Genomic DNA, 18265 nt, shown 5'->3' on the forward strand with positions numbered 1-18265 from the left:
TCTAGTCCTTTCTTGGGTCCCGCCGCTTCCCGGAGCTGGCGCGGACCCGTTACGTTCTTTTCAATGCCAAGCCTCTGTCAGGATCCCACCCCTGACAGAGACCCTACTGTCTCTTCCTCCACAACACCCTCTGCCACTAGGTGTTGCTTCGTCCAATCCAGTCAGCTTTCTGATCTAACTTCCTGCCTGACCCCCAGTTTACCCACTATGGTGGGGAGTGGCCTAATGAATAGAACCCTTAGCTCCCCCCGGAGGCCCAGCTGTGAAATGTATTGGTGTCTGTGATACCTGATCAGATGAACTCCTTCAGTGCCATCGGACGCGCCGTAGCTCCCCTTAGTGGCGGAGCCACAGTACTGCAATGACCAGGACTCTGGGGCGCTGCACTTGGATCAACGCCTTATCAAGGAATCTAGTATATATACCCTGTAACATTATACTTTTCCAGAAAGGCATCCAGTCCCCTCTTAAATGTAAGTAACGAATCGCTCATTACAACATCATACGGCAGAGAGTTCCATAGTCTCACTGCTCTTACAGTAAAGAATCCACGTCTGTTATTATGCTTAAACCTTTTTTCCTCCAGACGTAGAGGATGCCCCCTTGTCCCTGTCTCAGGTCTATGATTAAAAAGATCATCAGAAAGGTCTTTGTACTTTCCCCTCATATATTTATACATTAAAATAAGATCACCCCTTAGTCTTCGTTTTTCCAAACTAAATAGCCCCAAGTGTAATAACCTATTTTGGTATTGCAGACCCCCCAGTCCTCTAATAACCTTGGTCGCTCTCCTCTGCACCCGCTCCAGTTCAGCTATGTCTTTCTTATATTCTTATACACCGGAGACCAGAACTGTGCACAGTATTCTAAGTGTGGTCGAACTAGTGACTTGTATAGAGGTAAAATTATGTTCTCCTCATGAGCATCTATGCCTCTTTTAATACATCCCATTATTTTATTTGCCTTTGTAGCAGCTGCCTGACACTGGCCACTGAATATGAGTTTGTCATCCACCCATACACCCAGGTCTTTTTCATTGACGGTTTTGCCCAGAGTTTTAGAATTAAGCACATAGTTATACATCTTATTACTTCTACCCAAGTGCATGACCTTACATTTATCCCCATTAAAGCTCATTTGCCATTTATCAGCCCAAGCTTCTAGTTTACATAAATCATCCTGTAATATAAAATTGTCCTCCCCTGTATTGATTACCCTGCAGAGTTTAGTGTCATCTGCAAATATTGAAATTCTACTCTGAATGCCCCCTACAAGGTCATTAATAAATATGTTAAAAAGAAGAGGGCCCAATACTGACCCCTGTGGTACCCCACTGCTAACCGCGACCCAGTCCGAGTGTGCTCCATTAATAACCACCCTTTGTTTCCTATCCCTGAGCCAGCTCTCAACCCACTTACACATATTTTACATATAAGTAGTCAAGTGCTATGTATATTCTGCTGTATTGTAAAGATCCATAAAAAAGCTCAGATACACATGATATACGCTGACTTCATTAATATCTTTATTCAAGTTGGATAATGTGGAAGTTTTCATTAAAAGTCAGGACAATAATCTTAAATGCGCCCTGATGATGATGGGCCCTTGACTCAAAAAGAGTCGTCCTTTAACACTCAGGAGAGGAAAAACCCCCAATGGTGGAAACCTCTAGGGAACCATGGTTAATGGAGTGCCCTTCCCTTGGGCTACGAATAGGTTAGAGCAGAGACCGAGCCCGGAATCTGCCTCTTCTTACAGCCGGTACCTCATCTGTGTCATGAGTACACTTGGCTGCTGAAAGTCTAGCAAATGTCATATGAATGGATGAGAGCAGTCCGAGCCCGGAATCTGCCTCTTCTTACAGCCAGTACCTCACCTGTGTTGTGAGTACACTTGGCTTCTGAAAGTCTAGCAAATGCCATATTAATGGATGAGAGCAGTCCGAGCCCGGAATCTGCCTCTTCTTACAGCCGGTACCTCACCTGTGTTGTGAGTACACTTGGCTGCTGAAAGTCTAGCAAATGCCATATGAATGGATGAGAGCAGTCCGAGCCCGGAATCTGCCTCTTCTTACAGCCAGTACCTCACCTGTGTTGTGAGTACACTTGGCTGCTGAAAGTCTAGCAAATGCCATATTAATGGATGAGAGCAGTCCGAGCCTGGAATCTGCCTCTTCTTACAGCCTGTACCTCACCTGTGTTGTGAGTACACTTGGCTGTTGAAAGTCTAGCAAATGCCATATTAATGGATGAGAGCAGTCCGAGCCCGGAATCTGCCTCTTCTTACAGCCGGTACCTCACCTGTGTTGTGAGTACAATTGGCTTCTGAAAGTCTAGCAAATGCCATATTAATGGATGAGAGCAGTCCGAGCCCGGAATCTGCCTCTTCTTACAGCCTGTACCTCACCTGTGTTGTGAGTACACTTGGCTTCTGAAAGTCTAGCAAATGCCATATTAATGGATGAGAGCAGTCCGAGCCCGGAATCTGCCTCTTCTTACAGCCGGTACCTCACCTGTGTTGTGAGTACACTTGGCTGCTGAAAGTCTAGCAAATGCCATATGAATGGATGAGAGCAGTCCGAGCCCGGAATCTGCCTCTTAATGCAGCAGGTACGTCACTTTATGTGATCATATCTGACTGCGGAAAGTTCGGTAAGTGTCATATCCATGGATGAAAGCAGTCCAAGCCTGGAATCTGCGCCTTCATGCTGCAGGTAAGTCACTTGTCCGTGATCACGTCTGCCTGTGGAAAGTCCGGTAAGTGTCAAGTCTATAGGTGAGAGCAGTCCAAGCCTGGAATCTGCCTCTTTATGCAGCAGGTAAGTCACTTGTCCGTGAACACGTCTGTGGAAAGTCCGGTAAGTGTCATATCCATAGGTGAGAGCAGAGACCGAGCCCGGAATCTGCCTCTTTTTGCTTAATCATAGGTTGCCTGATCCTCACATGGTAGCCACCATGTAATGGAGTTGTAGCGGAGTCGTCATCTCCTGCTGGATTCCTTGCTCATTATTGGCTCTCACAGCAATGTCTCGATTTTTCTGCAGAAACAATAACGGATTATGACTAAACATGGAGCAACAGAATATTATGTATAAGAAACATACAATATAGATATTTTTTTACATGACAGCCCCTTAGGAGAATCTAGATAATATTACATCACTAATCTATGGCCTCTTGGAGAATCCAGCTTGATATAAATGACAGTTTGTATCCTATAGATCAGATCTCAAACTTTCTCTATAGAAAATATAGACTTTTATACAAAACTAAATCAGAGCTTTAAGGGGCTATTCCCATCTCATCCATTTATGGCATATCCACTCAATAGTTTGTAAGGAAAAAAATCACCATTGAAAAGAATAAAATAGGATGAAGTAGATAAAACACTGAAGAATTTAGGAACTCATTTCTTTACTATATTCACTGTAATCATCTAAATAATGGGACAGGGCAGCAATAGTTAAATCCTCTGAATACAGCGATGAAACATTGCATGTTAACTATGTAACAACAGAGAGTATTTGCAGAACATGTATACGGCACCATTTCAATACCATGAAATCTTCCCCATTAGTGGCTGTAATAACTAGTCACCCAAGAACCCAGTCTTTTAATCAATGAACCTATTCCCACCACAACGGGACACTTGGGAGGTGGAAAAAAGACTTGTGAATTTTAGGAAATGAATGAAATACTGGTGTCAGTGGATAATTCACCAATAATTGTTCTATGTTTTTTTTTTTCAGACAATACTCCCAAAACAACTTCTTCACGTCGGTCTTCAGGAGGCGCACTGAAGTCAGAGGATACTGAGTTACGTAGAGGTATACATCTCTTTATAACGCAGGAGTGTTTATTATAGGTGTACACCTCTGGTGAGAGTTTTTCATGGCTTCACAAATGCCGCCGATGGCCATGAATTTGACGAGAGGTAGTCGCCACTCCACCATCCTGCCCAAGCTCCAGCACATTGTCGGAAATGGGCAAAAACGGCGTGAGAATGCCAAAAGCCACAATATTTTAGTCCTAGTGAAAGAAATTAAAGATGAACTTCTGATAAACTTTGAGCTGAGATTTGAAAAACACGCACTTTTTTTCTGGAAGCATCTAATTAGACATCCACATTTTTTAAAGGAAACCTTTTTCCATTTGTTTTTAGCTTTCATTTCCTTTTTTCCTTTTAGAATATAATGAGGAATTGGAAGGCCTCTAAAAGTACCGTAACTGTGAAATTCTCCTGAAACACAAAATATTGAAATTAGATTTATTAAAATGCAAGATTCTATGTGATTAAGAATATTAACATTTACAGGTTATTATAACTTCTAAATAGTACATTAGTCTGAGAAAAAGGGACACAATCTCCAGAGAAATGCTCCAGCGTTTCAGAGAAAACATACCGTATATACTCGAGTATAAGCCGACCCGAGTGTAAGCCGAGACCCCTAATTTTGCCACACAAATCTGGGAAATCTTAATGACTCGAGCATAAGCCTAGGGTGGCAAATGCAGCAGCTACTGGTAAATTTAAAAAATAAAAATAGATACCAATAAAAGTAAAAATAATTGAGACATCAGTAGGTTAAGTGTTTTTGAATATCCATATTGAATCAGGAGCCCCATATAATGCTCCATACAGTTCATGTTGGGCCCCATAAGATGATCCATGTTAAAATATGCCCTATATAATGCTGCACAAAGGTCATAATGGCCCCATAAGATGCTACAGAGAAACATTTGCCCCCATACAATGCTGTATAAATGTTAATTATGGCCCCATAAGATGCTCCATAGATTATGTCCCATAAAATGCTCCATAGATTATGCCCCATACAATGCTGTATAAAGGTTTATAGCCCTATAAAATGCTCCATAGATTATGCCCCATAAGATGCTCCATAGATTATGCCTCATATGCTGTTGCTGCGATTAAAATAAAAAAAAATAACATACTCACCTCTCGTCGCTCAGGCCCACGGGACTTGCGATATTCACCTTCCCCATTCCACTGCTGCACTCTGTCTTCCGGCTTCCTGACTGTTCAGGCAGAGGGAGGCACGTACTAACTACGTCATCACGCCCTCTGACCTGAGCAGTCACAGGCAGAGGACGCGGAGGACGGAGAGGCGCCTGGTAGTGGAACGGGGTCAGGAGCGGCACTTTCAGCCTTAAAAAATGGGCTGAAAATCTCAGCTTATACTCGAGTATATACGGTAGTTTGAAGAGCCACCCGGGGACTAAAGAGAGACCTGACTGATCCAACGCTGCTGCCAGCTGGCTTCCCCCTGCACTGCTGCACTTGATTGTCAGGTCTACCCTAAAGATATGGCAGAGACATGTCAGTCAAGGATATGCCAGCTGAGGGCAGCACCAGATTTGTCAAGTCTTCTCCTGTTGTCGCTGGCCTGCTCTGTAAAATATGTTTTCTACAGTCATGCAGACTCTCAGACTCTATATTAGTAGGTTTACTATCTTGGACTGTTATTTTATTTCCAAAATAGTTTGCTTAATCTTTAAATATATTTGATACAATAGTTCTGAAACTTACTGTCAGAGAGGAAGACCACATTCCCATCAAGGCGGCTGGTGATATTTCTGTTGGTGGGGTGAGCCATGTTGATCTTTGTGGCTCCCTTTTTAGCCTTAGGTCCATGAGGAACATTCTCATCTGTAACAGTTCTTTTGACCTCATGATCTCTTGTAACGGACAAAATTGAACGTAACCTTGAACGTAACTTTGAACGTGACTTTGAACGTGAGTTTGACCGTAGCTTTGAAGGTAACTTTGAAGGTAACTTTGAAGGTGATTTTGAAGGTGACTTTGAAGGTGACGTCGAAGGTGACGTTGAAGGTGACGTTGAAGGTAACTTTGAAGGTGACTTTGAAGGTGACTTTGAAGGTGACGTTGAAGGTGACGTTGAAGGTGACGTTGAAGGTAACTTTGAAGGTGACGTTGAAGGTGACGTTGAAGGTGACGTTGAAGGTGACGGTGAACGTAACTCTGACTGTACCATTGAACGTAACTGTGACTCTGCCGTTGATTGTACTTTTGATCGTAACTTTGATCGTAGCTTTGAACATAACTTTGAACATAGCTTTGAGCATAACATGCAACATAACAGTGAACAGCACACTGAACATAACACGTCTCTCAGTTTATTCCTGGGTCCACGTGGAGACTCATCAATTGTGATTGCTATGTAGTCCTGATGTTTTCCTGTAAAACAAAACATTGAAATCAACATTTCTTAAATAAAAGCTTCCATCTCGATTCTGTTGTATGTTTAGGAATCTTATTCTAACAAGATCCTTTAAGAGACTATTTTTTTCGTTATTGTTGTTTTTCTATTAAATGTATTTTACGTTGCAGAAGACAAATCGTAAAGTCCTCAGTGTCAGTAACGGACTTCACAATGCGTCTTCTTCCATGTGATATAAAAGCCGACAATAACCGTCTGTATGAAGAGATATCAAAGAAGCGCTCTGAGATAAATTTGCTGATCACTTCTGAACATCTCAGTCGTGTAGTGTATATGGTAAAACACTGATCGCTGTCTTCTCCAGTTTGCAGCACAGCTCCAGTCCTCTGCTGAACCATGTGACTGTATACCAAGATGGCTATCACAGTGTCTTTCTTATGTGTGGACTGGAAGTTGCTTTCTCATTATAAGTATATGGAACCTCGTCCTGAGTCTCATAGGCTGACATTGGAGAAACCACTACTGTGCCACACATAAGACATATTAATTTACAGTCCTTGTTGGTGTAACTCTCCTATAATAATAGGTGTACACTCACAAAAATTCTTGAAGAAATTGATAATAATCTAGGCGCAAATTTAAGCGTAGGAAAAGGCAGTGGATAAATTAGAGTACAGATAAATTTAAAATAAATGTATTTTATTAATGATGTGGTAAAACAAAGTAAAGTTAATATTAACATAGGTGCACCTTTCTTAATTTTAACTTTACTTTGTTTTACCATGTCATTGATACAATAAATTTATTTTTAATATCCCTGTACTCTAATTTAGCCTCTGCCTTTTCCTTCTGTATAATTTGCGCCTAGATTATTATCAATTATATCACACATAAGACGTTGTGTGAGCCGACAAAGCTGAATCGTGGTCATATGGTTCAGAAGACGACCAGAATGGCGCTGGAAACCAGAGAAGACGGCAAGTGGTAAGTATTTTATCACATGTACACGACACTACTGATATATCTAGAAGGGATTAGACGATACATATGTAAACGGAGTGCTTCTGTAATGTCAGATTTATCAGGCTGTACTTACCAGTTAGTTTGGTGTTCCTCTCTGTAAAGTCATCGGCACAATGTTTGCTTTTAGCATCTTTCGTTGGCTTTTTCTTTTTCAGACAACTATAAAATTGCAAAAATAAAAGTCACATTGTAAATCACAAAGTAAAACATGTCTGTATTCTGCAGAATGTAAGAATGAAACATTTAATCTAGTCCTATCTGTAGAGAGATCACCAGTCAGTCATTTTGGTGTCTATGACAATCCGCAATTTATTTTAATAAAGTATATACAAGTTGTAGCAGAGCCAGGGAGGACAGGGTTAAGTCCTAGCTTTTCAGGATTTGATAAGAAGCCCCACATAGCTTTTTGCTAAAACCAGGGCCTGTGTTCACTAGATGTTTCAGTCTGCTGGATGGAGCTTGTGAGTTGGAGTTTTATGAAAGCAATAAACCTGCACCAGTTTGGACCAAACCGCATTGACTGTGGGAATGCTGCCTAATCCTTACCTTAGAGTGTGAATCAGTAGTGTAGCTACCGGGGGGGCCGCGGGGCCATCCCCAAGGGTCCCGCGCTCTGAGGGGGCCCACCCGGTGCTACACTACTGTAACTGTATTGGCATGTGCAGCACGGGAGAACAGTTACATTCTGCGGCAGAGCAGGAAGAATCGATCTCCCTGCACTGGCACCCAGCCGCTATGGGGCCCCTGAGCAGGCGGTGCAGGGCCCTGTGCCAGCAGTGGGCCCCTCACCATCATCGTGGACTCATCTGTACCGCCTGAATGCTAATACAGCTGACCGCAGTGATGAGAAAGGGAGCTTTACACCTCCTCTCCCATCATCCCCCTGTCAGCGTCTGAAGTCACCGACGCCGATACTGACAGCAGGCACGATGACATCACCACTCGGTCCTTGCAGTCGGAGATGAGTGGGGGCATGGATCAGAGCCGGAACCAGGAAGAAGAGCGGTGAGTATTTAGTTTATGGGGCTTTATTATACTACAGAGGGTGGCTATGGGGGTGCAATACACTGCAGAGGCTGCCTATGGGGGTGCATTTTACTATAGAGGATGCCTATGGGGGTGCATTTTACTATAGAGGATGCCTATGGGGGTGCATTATACTACACAGGGTGGCTATGGGGGTGTATTACATTACAGAGGATGCCTATGGGGTGCATTGTGCTACAGAGGCTGCCTATGGGGGTGCATTATACTACAGAGGGTGGCTATGGGGTGCATTACATTACAGAGGATGCCTATGGGGTGCATTGTGCTACAGAGGCTGCCTATGGGGGTGCATTATACTACAGAGGGTGGCTATGGGGTGCATTATACTACAGAAGGTGGCTATGGGGGGTTCTTTACACTATAGAGGATGCCAATGGGGAGAACTACACTACAGAAGCTGCCTATGGGCGTGCATTACATTATAGAGTCCACCTATGGGGTGCATTACACTACAGAGGCTGCCTATGGGGGTGCATTACATTATGGAGGATTACTATGGGGGAGCAACACAATACAGAAACTGCCTATGGGGGTGCATTACACTACATAGGATGCCTAGAGGGGAGCATTACATTATAGTGTCTGCCTATGGGAGTGCATTACACAACGGAGGCAGCCTACAGGGAAGCATTACATTACAGAGGCCACCTATGAGGGTGGACTACACTACAGAGGTTGCATATAAAGGAGCATTACATTATTGAGGCCACCTATGGGAGTGTATTACACTGCAGAGGCTGCCTATGGGGGTGCATTACATTATAGAGGCTGCTTATGGAGGTGTATTACATTATAGAGGATGCCTATAGGGGAGCATTACATTATAGAGGCTGCCTATGGGGCTGCATTACACTACAGAGGCTGCCTATGGGGTTGGATTAAATTATAGAGGCTGCCTATGGGGGAGCATTACATTACAGAGGATGCCTATGGGGGTGCATTACACTACAGGGGCTGCCTATGGGAAGTTCAGAATACTAGAGTCTGCCTATTGGGAATGCATTATACAGTATAGAGTCTGCCCATGTGGAGTGCATTATACTAGACGGAGGCCTATGGGGACTGCATTATACTATATGGAGACAGTGGGTCTATGGAGAGTGCATTATACTATATGGAGACGGAGGGCCTATGGGGAGTGCATTATACTATATGGAGATGGAGGGCCTAATGGGAGTGCATTATACTATATGGAGACAGTGGGGATATGGGAAGTGCATTATACTATATGGAGACAGTGGGCCTATGGGGAGTGCATTATACTATATGGAAACAGAGGGCCTATTGGGAGTGTATTATACTATATGGAGACCTATGGGGAGTGCATTATACTATATTGAGGACTATCTGGTGTATTATGCTATATGGAGGCTTTCTAGAGGGCCATCATACAGTGTGGAGATTACAGTGAGGGGCCATCATACAGCGTTGAAGCCATTAAACAGTTTAGGGGCTACTAAGTGGTCAGTATACTGGGTGGTACTATACAGTGAAGGTGCATTGTACTGTGTATAAGAGAACAACATACTGTGTATAAGGGGGCTGTACAGGGGGGAGACTCGGGATATTATTAAATGTAAAGTGGGCACTTATTCTTATAGGGGAACCCCCAGGTTACTGTGACTGTCAAAGAAACGCACACAGGGCAATATTACTTTTTAGGGGACAAAATGTGGGCGCTGTTTTCTAGGGCACTTGCTCCTGGCATTACTATAATCTAGAGGGTTGCTTTAGAATTTAGAGGGTACAGAGTACCACACAGAAGGTGCAGTATTAGGGACACATGCGGCAGCAGCATTGGGGTACCAGAAGGATGAGGAGTTTGTGCAGGTTGGGAATATATGGTGATGGGGCTGGAATATGAGATGTGAAATGTGTATTTGTTGTGTTCTCTGCAGCTGAGTTCTGGGTGGAGGAGTTGTCATGTCGGTCTGGGCCAGAAGGAAAAGGCGTGAAAAGTGAATGACTCCATCAGAAAGAACATCAGCTGTAAGTCACCATCTGTAACTGTGCTGTGATCGCTTATATGTTCTGTAGGGCTGGTGTCTACCACTGACCATATGGCGGTGATATCAATATTGGTCTTTATATAGAGATTAGTTTTAGCAACAGCGTGGTCATCTGCTGAGGTTCTCCTGTGTAGCCTATAAATCATTACTTACTATACTTACCAATAGATGACAGCAATGGCACCAATAATTGCAGCAAGGACGAAGAGCACCGGTATAACAATCCTATAGACTGTATCCTCAGATGTTTTTGGAGGCACGGTGATATTCTCTAAAAAAGACAAAGAACATAAGTGATCAGGTAACCAGAGCTGGAATGTGCTCAGAAGTGGAAACCAAATACATGGACTGGGCGGACTGAGGAACCAAGTATCACTACTACAGAGAGGGGGATTTAGTTTGGAAAAATGATGGATTATTTTTGACAACATAACAATATATAATGAAGAATACAGAGATCTGTTCTTTTATATTCCTGGAATAGGGAACAAACACAGGATGGGAGATGACACCTGAAATTACAAGTGACATGAAAATTCCTCCATTCCATGTATTATGTGACGCCATATAAATCTCCAGTCACAGAAGAAAAGTTACAGAAGCCCTAATGCCACGGAGCCTGACGCTCAGAAACTGGGCCCTAATAATGGATCCTAATAGTTTCTGGGGCCGGATGTGAAATGCTACATGTGAAGGACATATCTGATTTCTGAGCTGCTTATCACGTCTCTTGTGGGGCCTTCTGCTACATGTAGTAGTCAGAGTATCCAGCCAGGAGAGAACAGTATTAATGCTCTGTGTCTCATCTATGTTATTACACTGGAGACCAAACTGCATTTTTTCCCCAATTTCACATTGAATGGTAAAATGAATGTTGTCATTCAAAACTACAACTCGTCCCCCAAAAAGATAAACAAGCCCTCATACAGCCATAGGAATGGAAAAAAGTTATGGCTCTTGGAAGAAGTGGAGAAGGAAAAAAAGGCCAAAAATGACATTTCACTGAGGAGGGAAGGGTTAACCCCATAGTCAGAGTGTATCTGGTAATGCACTTACCTTCGTTAATCGTGATCTGCTCTTGTGATCGAGGGTTGCAGATGAAGATGGGAGCACCTTCCGCAGGTGCGAATAGCACGCTGAGAACTAGAAGTATTCTAAACAGCATTGTAGCCTGGAGAAATATCGCTTACTTGTGTACGGCACAATCGGCTTCTCCAGACAGAGGATCTCACTGCACAATCGCTGGTTACAGCCAAGGATTCCGTGACATCACAAATGGAACCCAACTGTGACATCATGGTGGGCGGGGCTACACATGAGTGATGTCACAATGGGGCTCATCCACTAAACGTTCCCAGTTTCTATCAGACGACCTCTTATTACGGCTAAATGTAGCAAGACTTTACGTGACGTGTTGGTACACGGCCTTCATATCCCTCCGACTACAATATTTTATTTGGCTCAAAAGCCCCCAAGTGGGGCACATGGAACTGTGGAAACTGCCAGGCGAGCAAATCTACTGACAAAACAGACACCTTTTCAGATTCCGCAAGAGAGGACGATATCAAGATGTTACATTTTATTCGCTGCAGGACAACATTAGTCATTTATCTCACAACTTGCCTTTGTGGTCTGATCTGTGTTCACATGAAAATGCGGGAATTGAGAATCCGGATCCAAGAACACATGAAGGATATTAAGGCGGCAGAAAAGATCCCACAGGAAGACTTGTGCGCGAATGCAAAATGTTATCCTTTAGCCAGATATTGTTGTGAATTCCATCAGTGGCACAAACTCCGCTTATGAGGAATCGATCGTCTTTATCCAGGTAATAGAACAGGTGACATGACCAAGAAATAGGCCCAATTAGAATGCACATGGATGACATTATTAAAATGCATGAAGACAAGGAATTAAATGAACCATGGGGCTTGGGGAGTTTCCTATAAAATACTGATCTCTTGCCTGTTACTATGTACATGTCAGATATTGGTCCCTGGCTCCTATGTCTTTTCTTTCCCAATTTTCCATAGAAATACTTTTTCTAGCAGTGAATACTTACCTTTTGCCGTTTTTTCAGTTGTCTGGATGGAGTGTTATCCATTAGAATAAAATGATTTTCTTTTTGTATTTTTTCTAGGACATAGAATATAACACACATATGTCATCTTGGAAATAATACTTTATCACGGTATATGAAATTTATGATAGTGTATTTTTATATAGATATATGTGTGCATGTATATAATAATTTTACAAAAAGAAAAAAAATGGAAAGGAAAGAAGAAAGAAAAAATAAACAAGGAACATAATTTTTCCTCATATTCACATTTATTATTATATTTTTATACACTTTTATACAACAAGAAATTGTTCCCTTTTGGGAGAATGATCTTCCTCACATTCAGTCATTCATTTTTTCTGTTTTCCTAATTTCTTTCAACACTCTCTCACACATTTTCTCATTTTATTATTTGTTTTTCACTTTATTTGTATTTTTATTCATTTTCACACATACATACACACACAGACACTTTTTTCCTTTATTTCTTTTTACTAGGGTTTTTCCACCATCATTATATCACTTAAAGTCACATTTTTCTTTTTTCATATTTCCCCATTTTTCTCTCCTCATTTTCAGCACATATTTTTTGTAGTTACTCTGTATTAGTCTACCATACTGCCATCATATAGATTGACTAGTAGTGATGAGCGAGCACTAAAATGCTCGGGTGCTCGTGGCTCGTGTCGAGCAAATTGGAATACTCGGGTACATGACCCAGGCAAACGAGCCCAATGTAAGTCTGGGAAACCTGAGTATTTTTACCGCATTTCCCCCCCCCATCCCCCCGGGTGCTTTTAAGGGCTCATACTCACTTGCGAGCAAAACGCTCCCTGCTGGCATAACCTCATATGAACTCAAGCGTGAGAAAATCTTCTCAAAAATTTCCACGCTTGAGTTCATATGAGGTTATGCCAGCAGGGGGCGCAGCACCGCAAGTCTAGGTAGCTACGTTCCCCTGCATTCCATTCATTCCCCAGTTTTTACAGCCAGGAGCACAGCTGCATTAGCAGAGCTCCTGGTTGTAAAATTATTTAACCCCTTCAGATGGATCTACATCGTGGGACATGACTGTAGCGGCGGAGAGGTATGGGATATTGTTGTTTGTTTTTTTACCTTTTTTACAGAAGACATGGGTCGTCATTTGGATTGAGCGAATAAACATATTACAACACCCTGTGTCTTTATTTCATTAAAATACTTTTTTCCTAATGTGAGTGTGTTTTTTTAACCCTTTATTACTATTGGATTAATAATGGATAGGTGTCTTATTGATACCTCTCCATTATTAACCAGGCTTAATGTCACCTTACATTAGCAAGGTGACATTAACCCTTTATTACCCCATATCCCACCGCTACAGGGGAGTGGGAAGAGAGAGGCTAAGTGCCGGAATAGGCACATCTTACAGATGTGCCTCTTCTGGGGTTGCTGGGGGCAGATGTTTTTAGCCAGGGGGGCCAATAACCACGGTCCCTCTCTAGGCTATTAATATCTGCCCTCAGACACTGGCTTTCCCACTCTGGCGGAGAAAATTGCGCGGGAGCCCACGCCAGTTTTTTTCTGTGATTTAACCCTTTATTTTAACAGCTACAGCTCCCAAATTTTACACACAGACACTTGTAACATTATTAGTGCGGAATATGTAAAAAAAAATAATGGATATGAAATGGTTTACTGTATGTAAACCCTGTCTCATATCCTGTCGGGTTTGGGAAGGAGATAGAGAATGTCGGCAATTGAATTACCGACATTTCTGCTATCTAGCTCTGTATTAAATATATATATATATATATATATATATATATATATATATATATATATATATGTGTGTCTCACTGACATATATATATATATATATATATATATATATACCTATACTATGTGTAGACATTTATTTTATCTATTCTATTGCAACCTGTCAGTGTGATTTTACTGTAAGCGCACAGGAATTGCTGGCTTTTCTCTCTATCTATCTATCTATCTATCTATCTATCTATCTATCTATCTATCTATCTATCTGTCACATATATATGTGTGTAAAAATCCAGAAAAATTGGAGGCAGCACACCGTTTGTAGTGAAGAGGAGCTATTTATTCAGCCCAGAAAGCGACGTTTTGATCCCGATAGGAATGTTGTAGCTTATCAGTCATTATATGAATATATTGTAGCGCTGAGGTTTCGTTCCTTTGTAACATGCTTATGATAGACTTACGACTATGGTGTTTTATATTAACACAAAATGAAAACTGAATTATAATCGTGCTATAACACCGTTGTACATTTATTTTTCTGTTTATACATATTTTTTCAAAAAAAGCGCTGTGACTTAGTAGTGCTGAGTGTTCGTTCCTTTGTAAAATGCTGTTTACTTGGATCTTTTTGTCTTTACCTAAGGCCGGTTTCACACGTCAGTGGCTCCGGTACGTGTGGTGACAGTTTTCTCACGTACCGGAGACACTGACTCACGTAGACACATTAAAATCAATGTGTCTCTGCACATGTCAGCGTGTTTTCACGGACCGTTTGTCCGTTTGAAAATCACGGAGACATGTCAGTGTTCGTGGGAGCGCACGTATCACACGGACCCATTAAAGTCAATGGGTCCATGTAAAACACGTACCGCACACGGATGCTGTCCGTGTGCAGTCCGTGTGCCGTGCAGGAGACAGCGCTAGGGTAAGCGCTGTCCCCCCAGCTTGCAGTTGAAGCCGCCATTCATTTCTTCTCTCCAGCAGCGTTCACTGGAGAGAAGAAATGAAAAATCTTTTTTTTTTTTGTGTTTAAAATAAAGTACCCTGTTACCAACCCCCTCCCACCCCCTGTGCACCCGCCCGCTGGAAATAAAATACTCACCCGGCTCCCTCGATGCGTCCTCTCAGCGCCGCAGCTTGTCCTGCATGAGCGGTCACGTGGTGCCGCTCATTACAGTGATGAATATGCGGCTCCACCTCACATAGGGGGTGGAGCTGCATATTCATCACTGTTATGAGCGGCACCACGTGACAGGAAGAAGCTGCGGCGCTGAGAGGACGCATCGAGGGAGCCGGGTGAGTATTTTATTTCCAGCGGGCAGGCGCACAGGGGGTGGGAGGGGGTTGGTGACAGGGTACTTTATTTTAAACACACACAAAAAAAATGATTTTTCATTTTTTCTCTCCAGCGAACGCTGCTGGGAAGAAGGAATGAATTCCGGCTTCAGCACCAGATGCAGGGGACAGCACTTATCTCTAGCGCTGTCTCCTGCACGGTCCGTGTGGTACCCAGTCAGCACACGGGCGGCACACGGCTGCTGCACGTGTGCCACACTGATGTGCCACGTGAGCACATGGACACACAGACACGGATAACTCCGGTACCGATTTTTCCGGTACCGGAATTATCTGGACATGTGAGACTGGCCTTAGGGAGTGGGACAAGTCACGGATGTGATTAACAAGGTTGTACACCTGTTTTACCATTACCAATTGATGGCTAAATGCATATTTTTCAATGCCTTTTTTATGTATATTTATGCACTGCACTTCATGTGATGAATAATTCCTGTATCACTGTCTGCACTTTATGCATGTTAATTATAATGGAAATACATGCTCTTACAATGATGATCAATGCAAATGATTATAATCATGTATACTCTTTATATACTTGGCACTTTCACATGTTCACTGCTTGAGAAAGGTTCCTGTCGGGACCGAAACGTCACCTTCTGGGCTGAATAAATAGCTCCTCTTCACTACAAACGGTGTGCTGCCTCCAATTTTTCAGGATTTTTATATTGAGGTTTGCTATTTGCCTGGGGGGCTCTGCACCCGGACTCTTTCTTTGTGCTGCTCTATTTTTCTTCTTCTTATATATATATATGTACTGTATATATATATATATATGTGTTTTAAACAATATTTCGTTGTAAAACGATGTGTAAATGTCAGAGAACTGCTGTATGTAAAAGCTCATGTTAAAATCAAATTGCACACGGATGTCATACGGATGTTGCGATAAACAAATCGCATTGACATCGCATGTTTTACCTCCGTTTTCTTCGGTCCAGAAATCGGACCTTTTTTTTTTGCAAATGGGTATGAGCCCTTAGGTTGAAAAACGTCTGAAAATGATGGAGATGGATCGCCCCCCAGAGTAGGGCAATGGGGTACTCGGCACCGGTTCCTTCGATTCGGGGGATGTCACGGTGGCTGACCCGGTCCGTGGCCCTCAGGGGTGTCCAGTAAAAGAGTTTATATATGGGCAAGGAGCAGTAAAGAACGAGGAGACGGGTTTGCAGTCTTTTACCTTGTTTACTGAAGACTTCAGATGGTATCCTCAGCCCTGAGCACCAGATGACAGGGCAGGCAGAGTCCGGTCAGTCTGAAGGCAATTCCAGAGTCCCCTTGTCCAGGTGGAAATCAGTAGCCTTTCTCTAGCGCCTGTGTGTTGTAGTACCTCCCTGCTGAGCTTCTCGGTAAGGTCCTCACAACTATTGTAGATGGAATGTCTCTTTCTCTCTGTCCGTCAGATGGTATGGATAGAACAAACCCTTATGGCTGGTGACTTGAGACTTTGGTTAGGGACTCTAGCACGTCCCGGGCTCTGAGCAGTGTCTCCGTGCCTCCTGGGTATACAAGGGCGGACAGGCAACTTGGAATCACCTACCCTGCCAGTCTCTGAAGCAAGGCTTAGAGCACTTACTTCCACGGTGCGCCGGCTACCAGATTCTGCGCCTCAGAAAGGAGCAGCTTGTTCCTGGCTGATCTCCCCATGATATTCCTCTCCTGTGCTCTGCTTTCCTGCACACTCTGCAATAGGCTCACTTTTTAGTGTCTTTTCCCAGGAGTTGCAGCACTTCATGCCAGCAGAGCTCCCCTCCATCTGTCCTCCTGACAGGAACTGAACTCTGAACCCCTTTTCCCACCAGATCAGGATGTTAAATAGGGGAGTTCACCCTAAACAGGCTTAGAGCTCCCCCTTCTGGTCTGGAGTGTGAACATGTTGCATGTGTGTGATACCTGAATGTGGCTGTCTTTCATTGCCTTCAGACATGACATCACTTCTCCCCCTGAAAGGATAATGACAACTGTTGTGAATTCTGCTCTTGGGCTCCCTCCGGTGGTTATAAGTGGTAATGTTGTGAGTTCTGCTCTTGGGCTCCCTCCGGTGGTTATAAGTGGTACCGCTGCTCCTTTGGATTTCAGTAGTCATCAGGTGCTTCCACTTATTACCAATTCTGACTGGGCTATTTAGTCTGGCTAGATCCTTTAGTTAGTGCCAGTTGTCCATTGTTTCTTGGTGGATTCACATCTCTCCTGGATTCTCCTGCTATTCTGTCCAAATCATCAAAGATAAGTCCTGGCTTTGTTTTTGCAGTCCACATACTGTGGACTTTATAGTTCAGTGAATTTCTATGTTTTTTCATGTCCAGCTTTGTCAGTATGGATTCATTCAGTCAAGCTGGAAGCTCTGGAGAAGCAGATTTACCCTCCATGCCTTTAGTTAGGTGTGGAGATTTTGTATTCTCTGTGGTGGATATTTTCTAGTATTTTAATACTGACCGCATAGTACTCTGTCCTATCCTTTCTATTTAGCTAGAAGTGGCCTCTTTTGCTAAATCCTGGTTTCATTCTGCATATGTTATTTCCCTCTCCTCTCACAGTCAATATTTGTGGGGGGCTGTCTATCCTTTGGGGATTTTCTCTAAGGCAAGATAGCTTTTCTGTTTCTATCTTTAGGGGTATCTAGTCCTCCGGCTGTGTCGAGGTGTCTAGGCCGTGTTAGGTACATCCCACGGCTACTTCTAGTTGTTGTGTTAAGTTCAGGGTCTGCGGTCAGTACAGGTACCACCTCCTCCAGAGCACGTCTCATGCTGCTCCTAAGCCACCAGTTCATAACAGACAACATTGTGACGACCAGGACACTGGGATGCCGCA

The 18265-nt window shown here is 43.1% G+C and overlaps 1 protein-coding gene across 2 annotated transcripts; it reads right to left on the reverse strand.

Moving 5' to 3' along the window:
• Positions 1-1503: 1503 nt before the first annotated feature.
• LOC143786023 (uncharacterized) lies at positions 1504-12157 on the reverse strand. 2 transcript variants are annotated; one of them, XM_077275200.1, is made up of 6 exons: positions 11338-12157; positions 10444-10552; positions 7299-7384; positions 5551-6219; positions 4093-4239; positions 1504-3037 (listed from the first exon to the last, which is right to left on the reverse strand). In XM_077275200.1, exons 1-6 carry the CDS (start codon positions 11444-11446, stop codon positions 3006-3008), a joined length of 1152 nt encoding a protein of 383 aa, XP_077131315.1. In that variant the 5' UTR covers positions 11447-12157; the 3' UTR covers positions 1504-3005. The 2 variants fall into 2 exon arrangements, with proteins under 2 accessions (XP_077131315.1, XP_077131314.1); XM_077275199.1 differs by lacking the exon at positions 11338-12157 and having other exon boundaries at positions 10444-11166.
• Between the last annotated feature and the right edge of the window lie 6108 nt (positions 12158-18265).

Source organism: Ranitomeya variabilis, chromosome 7, assembly GCF_051348905.1.
Source record: "Ranitomeya variabilis isolate aRanVar5 chromosome 7, aRanVar5.hap1, whole genome shotgun sequence".
In the NCBI taxonomy this organism is placed as follows: domain Eukaryota; kingdom Metazoa; phylum Chordata; class Amphibia; order Anura; family Dendrobatidae; genus Ranitomeya; species Ranitomeya variabilis.

Coding starts and splice junctions, on each gene's coding strand:
- LOC143786023 (XM_077275199.1), bottom strand. CDS start 10,712: ATGTTGTCAAAAATAATCCATCATTTTTCCAAACTAAATCCCCCTCTC. Junction 6,220..7,298: donor GAGGAACACCAAACTAACTG/GTAAGTACAGCC, acceptor TTTGTTTTACAG/GAAAACATCAGGACTACATA. Junction 3,038..4,092: donor TAGATGCTTCCAGAAAAAAA/GTGCGTGTTTTT, acceptor TTGTTTCTGCAG/AAAAATCGAGACATTGCTGT.